The 13739-nt window shown below is 67.1% G+C and overlaps 1 protein-coding gene across 4 annotated transcripts; it reads left to right on the forward strand.

Annotated features, from left to right (window-relative positions):
• The first annotated feature begins 285 nt into the window (after nt 1-285).
• Nucleotides 286-11878, forward strand: DTX3 (deltex E3 ubiquitin ligase 3). Of its 4 annotated transcripts, none has more exons than XM_048832230.2 (6): nt 286-374; nt 5190-5323; nt 6105-6173; nt 8327-9057; nt 9954-10171; nt 11495-11878. In XM_048832230.2, exons 3-6 carry the CDS (start codon nt 6161-6163, stop codon nt 11568-11570), a joined length of 1038 nt encoding a protein of 345 aa, XP_048688187.2. In that variant the 5' UTR covers nt 286-374; nt 5190-5323; nt 6105-6160; the 3' UTR covers nt 11571-11878. The 4 variants fall into 4 exon arrangements, with proteins under 4 accessions (XP_048688187.2, XP_048688189.2, XP_048688188.2 ...); XM_048832232.2 differs by having other exon boundaries at nt 8346-9057; XM_048832231.2 differs by lacking the exon at nt 5190-5323 and having other exon boundaries at nt 292-374.
• Nucleotides 11879-13739: the final 1861 nt, after the last annotated feature.

The raw sequence follows: 13739 nt of genomic DNA on the forward strand, positions 1-13739 counted from the left end.
GGGCGCCCCCCCCCCCGCTCCAGCCTCCTATCCCCCAGACCCCAAGTGCTGTTGGGCTTTAGGCACCTGGGGGGCTAATGGGCCGGGGCCCATAGGCACAAAGCTAGAGACCTTCTCCCCCCCCCACCCCGCAATCTCAGCTCCAGTGTCTCCCCTCCCCCCCCCCCAGCGAGTTCCCCTCCCCCCCCGGTTTCCATAGCGCCGCCGCAGCCCCCATCGCTCGCGTCGCGCCCGCCCCCCCCCCCCCCCCCCCGCGAAGAGGAGCCGGGAGCGGGTCGCTCGCTCGCCCGCGCCAGGCCGGGGAAGGGCCGGGCCCGCCATGGCCGCGACCCCCGCTCCCGCCCCACGGCGCCTCGGGGCTGCTGCGCCGCCAGGTACGGAGCGGCCGGGATCGGGCCCCCCTGGCCCGCGCCGCTGCGAGGCTGGTTCTCGGGCTGGGGGGCTGCAGAGATGGGGTGGGAGCTGCCGGGCGTGGGGGCTGCAGAGACGGGGGCGGCCGGGCTGGGGGGGCTGCAGAGATGGGGTGGGAGCTGCCGGGCGTGGGGGCTGCAGAGACGGGGGCGGCCGGGCTGGGGGGGCTGCAGAGATGGGGTGGGAGCTGCCGGGCGTGGGGGCTGCAGAGACGGGGCTGGGGGGGCTGCAGGGGGCCCGTGCCAGGGATCGTGGCCCGGATGCACAATAGCGGCTTTCCCAGCGCTGCGGGCCATTGTGTGGGCGGGGGGGGAGGGGGGGTTGGCATGAAATTGATCTGGGCCATGGGTCGGGGGGGGGGCGCTTGGTTTCCTGCCTCTGGCTGCAGATTCAGGAGGGTCGAGCCCATCACCTGTCCCGGCGGTGGGGGAGGGGGCCGCTGCCCCCCCCCCGGAGTGTGAGCTGGGGGGGGGGGTGAGTCCTGCTGGGAATGCAGAGCTGGGCGCGGGGGCGATGAAGGGGTCTGAGCTGAAGGATGGGGGTGGGGGCAGATGGGGGGGTTGAGCTGAAGGGGTGATGTGGGGGTGAACGGTCGGGGCAGATGCGGGAGTCTCAGCTGAAGGATGGGAAGGGGTGATGGGGGAGGGGAGAAGGGTGGGGGAGATGGGGAGGTCTGAGCTGAAGGATGGGGAAGGGGGGAAGGGTGGGGGAGATGGGGGGTCTGAGCTGAAGGATGGGGAAGGGTGGGGGAGATGGGGGGGTCTGAGGTGAAGGATGGGGAAGGGGGGAAGAGTGGGGGAGATGGGGGTCTGAGCTGAAGAATGGGGAAGGGGGAAAGGGTGGGGGAGATGGGGGGGCCTGAGCAGAAGGATGGGGAAGGGGAGAAGGGTGGGAGAGAGGGGGGGTCTGAGCTGAAGGATGGGGAAGGGTGGGGGAGATGGGGGGGTCTGAGGTGAAGGATGGGGAAGGGGGGAAGAGTGGGGGAGATGGGGGTCTGAGCTGAAGAATGGGGAAGGGGGAAAGGGTGGGGGAGATGGGGAAGTCTGAGCTAAAGGATGGGGGAAGGGAGGGGCAGATGGGGGGGTCTGAGCTGAAGGATGGGAAAGGGGGGAAGGGTGGGGGAGATGGGGGGGCCTGAGCTGAAGGATGGAGAAGGGGGAAAGGGTGGGAGAGAGGGGGGGTCTGAGCTGAAGAATGGGGAAGGGGGGAAGGATGGGGGAGATGGGGGTCTGAGCTGAAGGATGGGGAAGGGAGGAAGTAGGGGGGAGATCAGGGGTCTGAGCTGAAGGATGGGGAAGGGAGGAAGGATGAGAGAGATGGGGGTCTGAGCTGAAGGATGGGGAAGGGGGGAAGGATGGGGGAGATGGGGGAGATGGGGGGTCTGAGCTGAAGGAGGGGGAAGGGTGGGGGGGATGGGGGGGTCTGAGCTGAAGGATGGGGGAGATGGGGAGTCTGAGCTGAAGGATGGGGAAGGGGGGAAGGGTGGGGGAGATGGGGGGTCTGAGCTGAAGGATGGGGAAGGGGGGAAGGATGGGGGAGATGGGGGTCTGAGCTGAAGGATGGGGAAGGGGGGAAGGATGGGGGAGATGGGGGGTCTGAGCTGAAGGATGGGGGGGTTCTGAAGAATCCCTGCGCTGTCAGGTTTTGGCCTGGGCTGGATGCTCAGAACAGCCCATGCCCACCCCTCTGCGTTCTTTGTCCTGTGGCAGAGATGCCCTGGCTGGGCTCAATTTCCCCCGCGCCTCACCCCCCGTGCCTGACACCCAGATAGGCCTGGTGCCCTGACGGAGCCCAATCTCCGTTCCTCCCCCACCACCAAGCCTGGTGCTCTGATGGGGCCTGATCCACCTGCAGACTAGGATGAAGCCTGGTGGGGGTGGGGGTGAGGGGGGGCACTCGGCTGCAGGGCTGACCTAGCAGGATCTCAGCACTGGGCGCTGTCCGGTCTGGGGCCCCCGGTGGGAAGTGGAGTCAGCTCCCCCAGAGTCCTGCGCCCCTGCCCCTCTCAGCGGGGGCGACGCGTCCTGGGGGCCCGCCCTGAAGGGAGATCATGCCTGGGGCCGGGGGAGCAGCCCTGACACACCTTTTTGAACAGGGATCCTGGCCGGTGGTGTGGGGCTGGGGGTGGGGTGGGGGATATGCTGCAGCTCTGGCCCATCCCAGTCCCCTCTAGGGAGGAATCGGCCTCAGGACAAGCCCTGCCATGGGGCAGCATGGAGGTCCAACAGTCTACATGGCCAGGCTGGCTGTACTGGCTGGTTCCTCCACCCCCAATCTCCCCCCCCCCCTCCCCTGTGCCCAGCTGGGGCTGGGAAAGCCAAGGTCTTTACCAGCAAATCCCCCACATCCATGGGGGAGGCGAGCCCTGTCTCTTGCCTGTTTCTCCCCCGCACATACAGTGCGAGGGCTCAGGCCACTGTGTCGGGAACTCCCCTCCCCCCAACACCTGTAGCTGGCCGGGGGCCGGTTTGCTATCAGAGGGTCCCGTGGGAGCAGCTGGTAGGATGTGGGGTCCCTTCCTGCAGCAGTTGCGGGGGCTGGGTTGTTATTGGAAGGGTGCTCAGGCTGGCTTGTTATTGTAGGGTCTCCTGGGGGCTGTGCCCCGTGTTTATTGCAATGCAGCCGCATAGAAGGGAATGGTAAAGCCCGGCTGTGCTGTGATTGCCAACGGCAGCTGGGGGGGTGCTCTGCTGTGCAGGGGGGCGATCATGGGGTCACACTGAGCCTGCTCCCCGCTCAGCCATGCTGAAGTCAAGTCATACTGGGAGGCCAGTGGGAGAGACTCCTCCCCTGGGGACACTGGCAAAGGGGTTGTCCCTGTGGTGGGGAGTTCCCCATCAGGTGCCCCCCACCCCCTTGCCCTGCCACCGGGGCCCCGCTGGTACCAGCCCTTGTCAGTGAGCAGCACTGACCCATGGCCTGAAGCGGAGGCAGATACCAGCTCCGGCGCCCATCTTGCTCCCTGCATCATGACACCCCCTCGTGTTGCCCTGGAGCCAGCCCTGATTCTGAGGGGAGAGCGCCCCAGCCTGAGCCCACCCCCCTTCCTGCAGCGCCCGGGTGGTCTCGGAGGGTCTCCCAGCCAAGCACTGACTCCCCGTTCCCTGAAGGGCGGAGGCAGGACCCCACCACGCAGGGATCCGGCTGCAGGACACGCCAGATTTGGCCGTTTACATCACTATCCGGCGCTCGGCGACGGCAGGGAAACCTGGGGCCCCAGTTCCCCTCAGAGCCAAGAGTTACCTGGCATCGAACAGCCCAGCTGGGGGGGAGCGAGCTCGGCTGGGGGGATCTGGGGTGCAGGAGTGGAGAAGAGATCTGGGGTGCAGCTGGCATTGCCGGGGGCCCGTAGGGGGATCGGGGCCCTGCAGTCAGCGTTGGGCGCCGTGGGGCAAATGTGGCATTGTCGTGGTGGTGGGAGGGCGTAAGCATTGGTATGGGACAGGGCTGGGCCCTTCACAGGAAGGCAGGGAGCTCAAAAGCGGGGTGGGGGGACCCTGGCAGGGTCCCCCAGAGCAGGCTGCGAGCCTGGAGCCGAGTCAGTCTCCGGGCCTGGTCCCATCAGAGGATGCGCAAGCCTCCGTGGGTCTCTCTGCAGCTTGGAGGCCTCTGCCCAGACGCAATGCCAGGCTCTGCTCGAGGCCCTGGCAGCTCCAGATCAGATGTGATGCCCGTCGCTGGGGCTCTGGGAGTAAACAGCAACAGATCCCCCAGCCCCCCCACCTCGCAGGGCAGCGCCCACGACACGCGAAGCTCCCGGGTGCTAGAGACTCCAGGGCTCGGTTGAGGCTTATGGACCACGGGGAGGGGCCTGTGCACCATGGCTGCTGGGCACCGGCTTGTTTGGATCCAGACAGGCTGTCGGCAGCCCCCGTTGGGACGCAGCTCCTCCCCCAGATGCTTGTCACTCCCTGCAGGCGGGGAGCAAAACCCACCGCCCCCTCCATCCTCTGCACAGATTGAGCAGGGCCCAGAGAGCCACACCCCTCTCAGTTCCTTATGCCAGCTGCCTCCCCAAGTGCCCCCTTGCCTTCCTCCAGGGATGCCTCTTGCCTGGCAGAGCAGGCTCTTAGAGGTTTGTTAGCACACGGGCCTGTGGGACTCACTGCCACAGGATATTACGGAGGCTGAGAACAGGCATGAAGAAGAGAAACTGGCTGGGTGATCCTGAGGCCAGTGTGGATGTGCTCAGCTTGACAGGCAGGAGACCCAACGCAACAGGGTCATGAACCCCCCTGCCCCAGGGCACCGGCCGAACCCTGAGTCCCCTGGCAGTAAGGAGAAAAAGTCCTTCAGGGCAGGTTATTCATCGGCAGCCACTGGGGGATGGGGAGAGTCATGGATGTCCCTTTGCAGAGACTGGGCTGGAGCCCTGTGCAGGGAGGAATGTGTGCCCCTTCACTGAAACCGGAGTAGGGGGGTTCTTAGCATTCACACCCCTCCCATCCACAGCCTCCATCCTAGGGCTGGTCAGGAATGTGGAGAGGAAGCAGGGAGCCAGCCGGCCTGCGAGTCTGGAAATTCTGGCTTTTCCCTGAGCGGGCTGCCCCGCCAGGGCCTCGGGCTGCCGCTGACTGAAACTGCCAGGATTCGTGTCTGTTTCAGGGTTGTCCAGCACTGAACAGCAGATGTGAAACTGCTATTTCAGTCAGTGGGTGCCAGGCCCCGGGAGCGAATGTGGGGAGCACCCTGGGGGGGGGGGTTCCTAGAAGGAAAATTGAGTGGGGTTTCCATCTGAATTGGAACCAAACCCAATGTTAAAATATCCCCCGACCCAGAAACCCTGAGATCCGGCCAGCCCGGACCCCCACCTGCCGCGAGTCCGGCCCAGGAATTCACCTGCTTCCCTGCCCTGGCTGTGAGGGTCTGAACCTAGTGAGGGATCCAACGTAATCTGGGAGCAGCCGTTTTGGTAAGATGGGCCGCAAGGTGCCCCCACAGGCTACGACTGCGACCCCTTGTGACCCCCCTCCCCTCCATGCACTTTAAACACTGCCTGCCCTTCTGGGGGTTGGGGCCCGAGCAGTGGGGAGATCAGTGGGGCAGGTGGGGAGGCAGGGGATGGGCTGACAGACTCAGCTGTGAGCCGGACCTGCCACGGACAGACCCCCACGTCCTCTGCACAAAGGGGGCTGTGCTGGGAGCCCCCGGCGCCTGTGGGGCGGCGGGATGTGGGGTGGGGACTGCGAGCAGGGGCGTGGAGCGTGGCAGGTGGTTCGGAGGTGACACAGACCGGAGCTGCCGGGGCTTGGTGAGACCAGCAGGGGCCCAACTCCCAACCCGGGGCCTCCTGGCTCCAGCTCTTGGCAGACGCGCTGGAGAGGGGCCCCGGGCGAGGGAGAGCCGTGAATCACCCGGGGGGGAGTGTGTGGGGTGGAGATCACACAAGGAAGAGGGAGGAGGGAGCCGGGGGGGGGGGAGGAGGTGGAGGCAGGGAGGATGGGCCCCCCTGAGCTGGGGAGAGCCCTGAACCTTGGAGGGTAGTGGGGGGGGGGGGCGCTGAGCTAGCAGGGAGGGGACACGGGGGGGGGGGGCGCAGAGCTGGCGGGGGGGGGGACGCACTGACGCCAGGTGGGCCGATCAGCTGTCGCGAATGGGGGGGGGGGCTGGATAGCCCCGGGGGGGGGGCGGGGCAGCCCCTGCAGCGTCGTAACCCGCAACCCCCCTTGTCGTCCCCCCCCCGGTCTTTGTAGTTCCTGGTTCGCGGCTCCGCTGAACTCGCTCCGGGCGCTTCCTGCTTCCCTCTCCCATGGGCTCCCCAGGTAGGTGCCGCCCGGCCCGGCCCCCACTGCCCGGTACGCCCCCCCCCGGAATGGCCTGCACCCCCCCGGTACGGCCCCCTGCTTCCTCCCATAGGGGGCAGCCCCCCTCCAGGTGCAGGAGGCCCCCCCGCCCCGCTACAGCCCCCCCCTCCGATAGGGCCCATCTCCCCCTTTACCAGCCCCCCCCCCGCGCGGTACAGCCCCCCCCTTCCTCCTAGCACCCCCCCCGGGGTAGTTCTCCCCCGAGCCTCTGGGGTTTGCTGCATCCATTGCGGAAGGGGGGGATGTCAGTGAGCCCCCCCCCCCGCCTTCTCCCACCTCCAGGTGTGGGGCTGTTCTCTCTGCTGTGGGTCTGCTCATGCTGGCCCCGGCGGGGGTGGGTCTGGGTTACACCTGCTGGGTCCTGGGGGGTGGGGGCATGTCTGGGAGCCAGGACGCCTGGGTTCTTCTCTCCCTAGCCGGGGGCGGGAATGGGGATCCGGTGGGTTAGAGCAGGGGGTGCTGGGAGCCAGCACTTGGGGCCAGGGCCTATTCTGTGGAGCTCCCCAACCCCCTAGCTCAGCCCCACTTTGGGGCTCCCCCAGCCCAGCTCTCCTGGTCCCCTCCCCCCACATCTGGTCAGGCCCCAGAGGGGCTCCCCCAGACAACAAAGGCCACAATTCAGTCCCCCCCCCCACTCCTGAGACACCCCAACCCAGGGACCGACCCTGGCAAAAGCTCCTTGGGGCACCTCCCTCATGCACCCCAGGGTGAGGGGCGGTCTGAATCCTGCTGAGGTTGCTGGGTGAGGGGGGCAGCCATAATCTTGAGTGGCCCCCAGTGTGGGGGAAAGGGAGAGAGGCCTCCTCCCCTGACCCCGCTCGGGTGCCCCTCTTTGATCCAGGCCGGCAGGGGGCCCCACCTGGTGCATTTGCCTGCCCCATGGGGTATAGGGCCCCAGCCCCCTTGCTGGAGCCATAGCTCCGGGGCACAAGATTCAGTGGGGCAAATGAAGGGGTGTTATTCCTGGCACTTACTGGGGTGGGGGGAGTGGGGCATGGCCCAATTTGGGATAAGTGTGTGGGGGGGAGTCTCCCTAAATGTGCCAGGGGGCTCGGGAACCACCTGCTCCTCGTGTCCAAGGCTGAGGCTCAGTTTGTGGGGCTCGATCCCAAGGTCCCCCATCCCTTCAGGGGGGGTTGCACCTCTCTGGGCTCCCCGTATTCTGGGCCTGGCCCCTGGGGAGCAGAAACTACCCGAAGTGCAGTGTCCTCTGGCCACACCCCTGATCTGCCCCAAGTAGGGGGCCAGGGCCTGACCCCACTTCACCGGCTCGGGCCCCTGCAGGGGTGATTCTTGGGGGGGGGGCTGCACCCCTATTCTGGCCCATTCGCGCTGCTGGAGGGTGGAGGGGGGATGGATCTGTGTCTTAGGGTCCTGCTAGACTCCGCTCCCTCTCCCATGGGCAGCCCCAGCCTCCTTATCCCTCCCCCAGGACCCGGGATTTCCCATTCATTACTCTGCTGTTTCATAACCCAAGGTGGTGGGGAACGCAGCCTTCGGCCTTACGAAGTGGGTTTTTCGCAGCAATCGTGCCCCCCTGTTTAAAAAAACCCTTTGTTAACCCCTCCAAACAAGCATTTCTCCCCCATCCCCCCCCCGTGTTTTATTTTAATTGCAATGATATTTATTAAATGATTGTCTCGTTACTGTCATGTTTGTGATGGGTGACTGATCAGCTGTGGGGGGTGGGTGTGTGTGTTTTGTTTGAACTTGGGGGGGGGTTCGCTGTGGGGCAGGCTGTGGGGTACAACCCGCCTGCCACCACTGAGATGGACAGGAGCTAACTCACCCCAACCCACACAGCGATAGGGGAATAGACCCCAGGAGATACACCCCGCCCACCCCCAGGAGCGTGGGACCCGAGGGTAGAGATTTAAAGGCCAGAGGGGACAACGATGGCTGGGCCGAGGGGATGGCCGGGCCCCGGAGGGGATCCGCCCCTCCCGATGCTTCCTGGAGCCGAAGGTTCAAATCCCGTCTGGGGCTGGGGCAGTTGGCTGGCTGTGGAAGGGGTGGGGGTGGGGCGGTGTCCATTGTCTGTCTGTCTGTCTGTCTCTAGCCCACCCGGGAGGCGATGCCGGCGGCTTTGATGACTGTTCTTTTCTCTTCAGTGTCATTTGTTTTATCCAGGATGGCGGCATGCGGGGGCGCCACTAAAAATAAGCTCACGGTCTCTAAGCCCGTCTGGGACTTCCTGACCAAAGAGGCCCCCTCCAAGCTGGTCAGGCTGAAGGAGGAGACCAAGCTGAGCATCCTGATCGATGGGGAGACCTCGGAGATCTACGTGCTGCAGCTCTCCACGCCGGCCCCCGGGGCCGGCAACGGCCTCTACCTGGCCCGCAGAGCCCTCAAGGCCTTGCTCAAGGAGACGGAGAAGGAGCTGAAGAAGGCTCAGCGGCAGAGCGAGCTGGTGGGGTGCATGGCCCTGCTGGACAAACCCGGGGGCGAGCTGCGCCCACACGGGGCCGGCGTGGTCTCCCGGGGTCAGCAGACCTCCGGGGCCAGGGCGGGGGGCCCAGGAGGGGGAGGGAGCCTGGGGGGGGCGGCGGGCTGCTCGCGGGAGGAGGAGCAGGAGAACCAGTGCCCCATCTGCCTGGGGGAGATCCAGAACGTAAAGACTCTGGAGAAGTGCAAGCACTCCTTCTGCGAGGACTGCATCACGCGGGCGCTGCAGGTCAAGCGGGCCTGCCCCATGTGCGGGCGCTTCTACGGGCAGCTGGTGGGCAACCAGCCCGAGAACGGGCGCATGCTGGTGTCCAAGGACTCGAGCCTGCTGCTCCCCGGCTACGAGAAATACGGCACCATCATCATCCAGTACGTCTTCCCGCCTGGCATCCAAGGGGTGAGTTCTCCCCCGGCCTCTGGCCCCAGCTCTGCAGCCCTCCCCAGCCCGCCTGGCTGCAGCGGGGGGGGCTTGTTGGGGCAGTCAGCTGCAAGGGGCGGAGGTCTGGGTCAGCTTCCCTGCCTCCCTAGCTCTGCCGGTGCCCCTCAATTCCAACCCGCAGCCCCCTGCTAGCCCAGCCCTGGGTTCCCCACACCCCCAGCCCTGCCGGTGCCCCTCAATCCCAACCCGCAGCCCCCTGCTAGGCTAGCCCTGGGCTCCCCACACTCCAGCCCTGCCGGTGCCCTAAATCCCAGCCCCCTGCTCTCCCAGCCCCATGTGCAGTGTCCCCACCAGGCTGCGTTGGCCCTTGGATGCCCCCCCTTTCCTGTCCGCCCCCCATCTGCTAATTTTCCCTCCGCTCTGGGGTCACCTGGTAAATCTGGATAAATCTAACTCCTCCCACATCCATCCGATCCCTGCCTTTGCCCCTGGGGCACGGCAGAGCCTTGGGTACAGCCCTGGCAGGGGGCGGCACTGGGGCACACCAGCCCTACCTTGTCCTGTCCCCTCTGGACTGGCGTCGCCTTGTGGCTCAGGGAGGCTGAGCACTGTGTAGGCCGAAAGCAGGTTGGCATTCGGGGGGCAGTGAGCAGAGGACATTCCCCCTCCCTCTCCCCAAGAGTGATACCCCCTGCGTCAGTTGCAGGGTCACCCGCCCCCGGGGTTCTGCAGGGCAGGAGGAGACCAAGCCCCCAGCTGGAGCGACCCAGGGGGCTGCCTGATGCCCGCAGTGAGCACTGGAGGAGACTCCGGCCCATGGGCAGCGTCACCCCTTGCCTGGCAGCAGAGTCTGTGCCAGGCTTCACAGCATCCCTGGCGTCTGATTGTCTCCGTCTCCCCCCCCCCCATTGCAGGTGGAGCATCCCAACCCCGGCGTGCGGTACCCGGGCACCACGCGGGTGGCCTACCTGCCCGACTGCCCAGAGGGGAACAAGGTGCTGGCCCTGTTCCGCAAGGCCTTCGACCAGCGCCTGACCTTCACCATCGGCACCTCCATGACCACGGGCAGAGCCAACGTCATCACGTGGAACGACATCCACCACAAAACCAACTGCACCGGGGGACCCCAGCTGTAGGCAGCCGCCGCCCGCAGGGCTAAGGGGCTGGGGGCCAGTGGCAGGGGTGCTGATGACCCATCCGTGCTCCTGAGGGGGGCCCGACGGGCACTGGAAACCTGGGGGGGCTCAGTAGGGGGCGCTCTCCCCTGGCAGTCAGTGCTGGCCCTGGTTCGAGGGGGCACTGTGCTGCAGGGGGTGAGATAGGGGGCTCAGCAGGGGGCGCTCTGCCCTGGCTCTCAGCGCTGACCCCAATCCCCGGCACCGGGGGGCTCAGCGGGGGGCGCTCTGCCCTGGCTCTCAGCGCTGACCCCAATCCCCAGCGCCGGGGGGCTCAGCGGGGGGCGCTCTGCCCTGGCTCTCAGCGCTGACCCCAATCCCCAGCGCCCGGGGGGCTCAGCGGGGGGCGCTCTGCCCTGGCTCTCAGCGCTGACCCCAATCCCCAGCGCCGGGGGGCTCAGCGGGGGGCGCTCTGCCCTGGCTCTCAGCGCTGACCCCAATCCCCAGCGCCCGGGGGGCTCAGCGGGGGGCGCTCTGCCCTGGCTCTCAGCGCTGACCCCAATCCCCAGCGCCGGGGTCTCAGTGGGGGGCGCTCTGCCCTGGCTCTCAGCGCTGACCCCAATCCCCAGCGCCGGGGGGCTCTCTCCCCTGGCAGTCAGTGCTGGCCCCGGTTCGAGGGGGCACTGTGCTGCAGGGGGTGAGATAGGGGGCTCAGCAGGGGGCGCTCTGCCCTGGCTCTCAGCGCTGACCCCAATCCCCAGCGCCAGGGGGCTCAGCGGGGGGCGCTCCGCCCTGGCTCTCAGCGCTGACCCCAATGCCCCAGCGCCGGGGGGCTCAGCGGGGGGCGCTCTGCCCTGGCTCTCAGCGCTGACCCCAATGCCCAGTGCCGGGGGGCTCAGCGGGGGGCGCTCTGCCCTGGCTCTCAGCGCTGACCCCAATCCCCAGCGCCGGGGGGCTCAGCGGGGGGCGCTCTGCCCTGGCTCTCAGCGCTGACCCCAATGCCCCAGCGCCAGGGGGCTCAGCGGGGGGCGCTCTGCCCTGGCTCTCAGCGCTGACCCCAATCCCCAGTGCCGGGGGGCGCTGTGCTGCGTGTCAAGACGCTTGTGACCCTGGCAGCTCCCGGGGCCCTTTCTTCAGGAATTGGGACACACCCCTCCCCGTGCCCTGGCCAAAGGCCCCCCTGCGGGTGCCGGGGTCCCCCGTGAATGGCAGTGCACAGCTGAGGTGGCCAAGCTGGGGGGGGGGGCTGCTGTGGCTGGGGGGGGACAGGTGAGGCTGGGGAGCTGTCCAGGCGGGGTTGGGGCTGTGCATGGCTGATGTCTCCCCTGTGTGTCTCCTAGATTCGGGTATCCTGACCCCACGTACCTCGCCCGGGTGCAGGAGGAGTTACGAGCCAAAGGCCTCACTGAGGATTAACCCTTTCTCTGCTGCGGCTCCTGCTGTGGGGCCAGGGGGCGACCCGGGGGGGGGGGCAGGACGGCCCCACAGCGTCTCCCGTCCAGCTGGGCCCGGGGCAGCCACGCGTCCGTCAAGGCAAGGTGCTTCGCCGGCTCCGCCCTGGATTGCGGCTGTCAGCGCCAGAGCCCATCCCCGCTGCCAGTGCTCCTTGGAGGGGCGGGCGGGGGGGGAGTGAGTGTGTGACCAGGGCGTGTCTGGAGAGGGTAGGGAGATCAAGCGTATGTGTGTGTGAGAGTGAGAGATCAGGGGTTGTGTGTGCAGGGGGTGAGGGGGGTGTGGGATCAGGGGTTGTGTGTGCAGGGGGTGAGGGGGGTGTGGCTGTACTGGGTGTGTGGGATCGGGGGTTGTGTGTGCAGGGGGTGAGGGGGGTGTAGGATCAGGGGTTGTGTGTGCAGGGGGTGAGGGGGGTGATGCTGTACCGGGTGTGTGGGATCGGGGGTTGTGTGTGCAGGGAGTGAGGGGGGTGTGGGATCAGGGGTTGTGTGTGCAGGGGGTGAGGGGGGCGTGGCTGTACTGGGTGTGTGGGATCGGGGGTTGTGTGTGCAGGGGGTGAGGGGGGTGTGGGATCAGGGGTTGTGTGTGCAGGGGGTGAGGGGGGCGTGGCTGTACTGGGTGTGTGGGATCGGGGGTTGTGTGTGCAGGGGGTGAGGGGGGTGTGGCTGTACTGGGTGTGTGGGATTGGGGGTTGTGTGTGCAGGGGGTGAGGGGGGTGTGAGATCAGGGGTTGTGTGTGCAGGGGGTGAGGGGTGTGTGGCTGTACCGGGTGTGTGGGATCAGGGGTTGTGTGTGCAGGGGGTGAGGGGTGTGCGGCTGTACCAGGTGCGGGGGATCGGGGGTTGTGTGTGCAGGGGGTGAGGGGTGTGTGGCTGTACTGGGTGTGTGGGATTGTGGGTTGTGTGTGCAGGGGGTGAGGGGTGTGTGGGATCAGGGGTTGTGTGTGCAGGGGGTGAGGGGGGCGTGGCTGTACTGGGTGTGTGGGATCGGGGGTTGTGTGTGCAGGGGGTGAGGGGGGTGTGGGATCAGGGGTTGTGTGTGCAGGGGGTGAGGGGTGTGTGGCTGTACTGGGTGTGTGGGATCGGGGGTTGTGTGTGCAGGGGGTGGGGGGGTGTAGGATCAGGGGTTGTGTGTGCAGGGGGTGAGGGGTGTGTGGCTGTACCGGGTGTGTGGGATCGGGGGTTGTGTGTGCAGGGGGTGAGGGGGGTGTGGGATCAGGGGTTGTGTGTGCAGGGGGTGAGGGGTGTGTGGCTGTACTGGGTGTGTGGGATCGGGGGTTGTGTGTGCAGGGGGTGGGGGGGTGTAGGATCAGGGGTTGTGTGTGCAGGGGGTGAGGGGTGTGTGGCTGTACCGGGTGTGTGGGATCGGGGGTTGTGTGTGCAGGGGGTGAGGGGGGTGTGGGATCAGGGGTTGTGTGTGCAGGGGGTGAGGGGGGTGTGGCTGTACCGGGTGCGGGGGATCGGGGGTTGTGTGTGCAGGGGGTGAGGGGGGTGTGGCTGTACCGGGTGTGTGGGATTGGGGGTTGGGGGTGAGGGGGGTGTGGCTGTACCGGGTGCGGGGGATCGGGGGTTGTGTGTGCAGGGGGTGAGGGGGGTGTGGCTGTACCGGGTGCGGGGGATCGGGGGTTGTGTGTGCAGGGGGTGAGGGGGGTGTGGCTGTACTGGGTGTGTGGGATCGGGGGTTGTGTGTGCAGGGGGTGAGGGGGGTGTGGCTGTACCGGGTGTGTGGGATTGGGGGTTGGGGGGGAGGGGGGTGTGGCTGTACCGGGTGCGGGGGATCGGGGGTTGTGTGTGCAGGGGGGAGGGGGGTGTGACTGTACCGGGTGCGGGGGATCGGGGGTTGTGTGTGCAGCAGGGTGTGTGGGATGTGGCCGTTCCGAGCTGGTGGGGTCGGGGTGGGGAGCGTGTGCCCTGTGGGGGGGAGATCAGGGTGTGCAGTTGCGGTGGCTGTACGAGAAGTGTGTATGTGTAAGAGGGGGCCTGGCTCGCACACGACACCTCCCTGCACCACACCCGGCCCTGGGCCCAGCTGCCCTCCTCTCCGGTTCCTGCTGGGCCCCGGAGCCGCAGTCGGCTGAGCTCTTCGCTGAGCACTGCTTTCCGGACCTACGTGACGTCGCGGCCCTGCCAGGAC

This window comes from Caretta caretta, chromosome 20, assembly GCF_965140235.1.
Source record: "Caretta caretta isolate rCarCar2 chromosome 20, rCarCar1.hap1, whole genome shotgun sequence".
NCBI lineage: Eukaryota > Metazoa > Chordata > Testudines > Cheloniidae > Caretta > Caretta caretta.

Excerpts from the sequence above, each read along its gene's own strand:
- DTX3 (XM_048832229.2), top strand. The coding sequence starts at position 8,290 with ATGCCGGCGGCTTTGATGACTGTTCTTTTCTCTTCAGTGTCATTTGTT. Across the intron at positions 9,058-9,953 it reads TCCCGCCTGGCATCCAAGGG|GTGGAGCATCCCAACCCCGG; the intron begins GTGAGTTCTCCC and ends CCCCCATTGCAG. Across the intron at positions 10,172-11,494 it reads TGCACCGGGGGACCCCAGCT|ATTCGGGTATCCTGACCCCA; the intron begins GTAGGCAGCCGC and ends TGTGTCTCCTAG.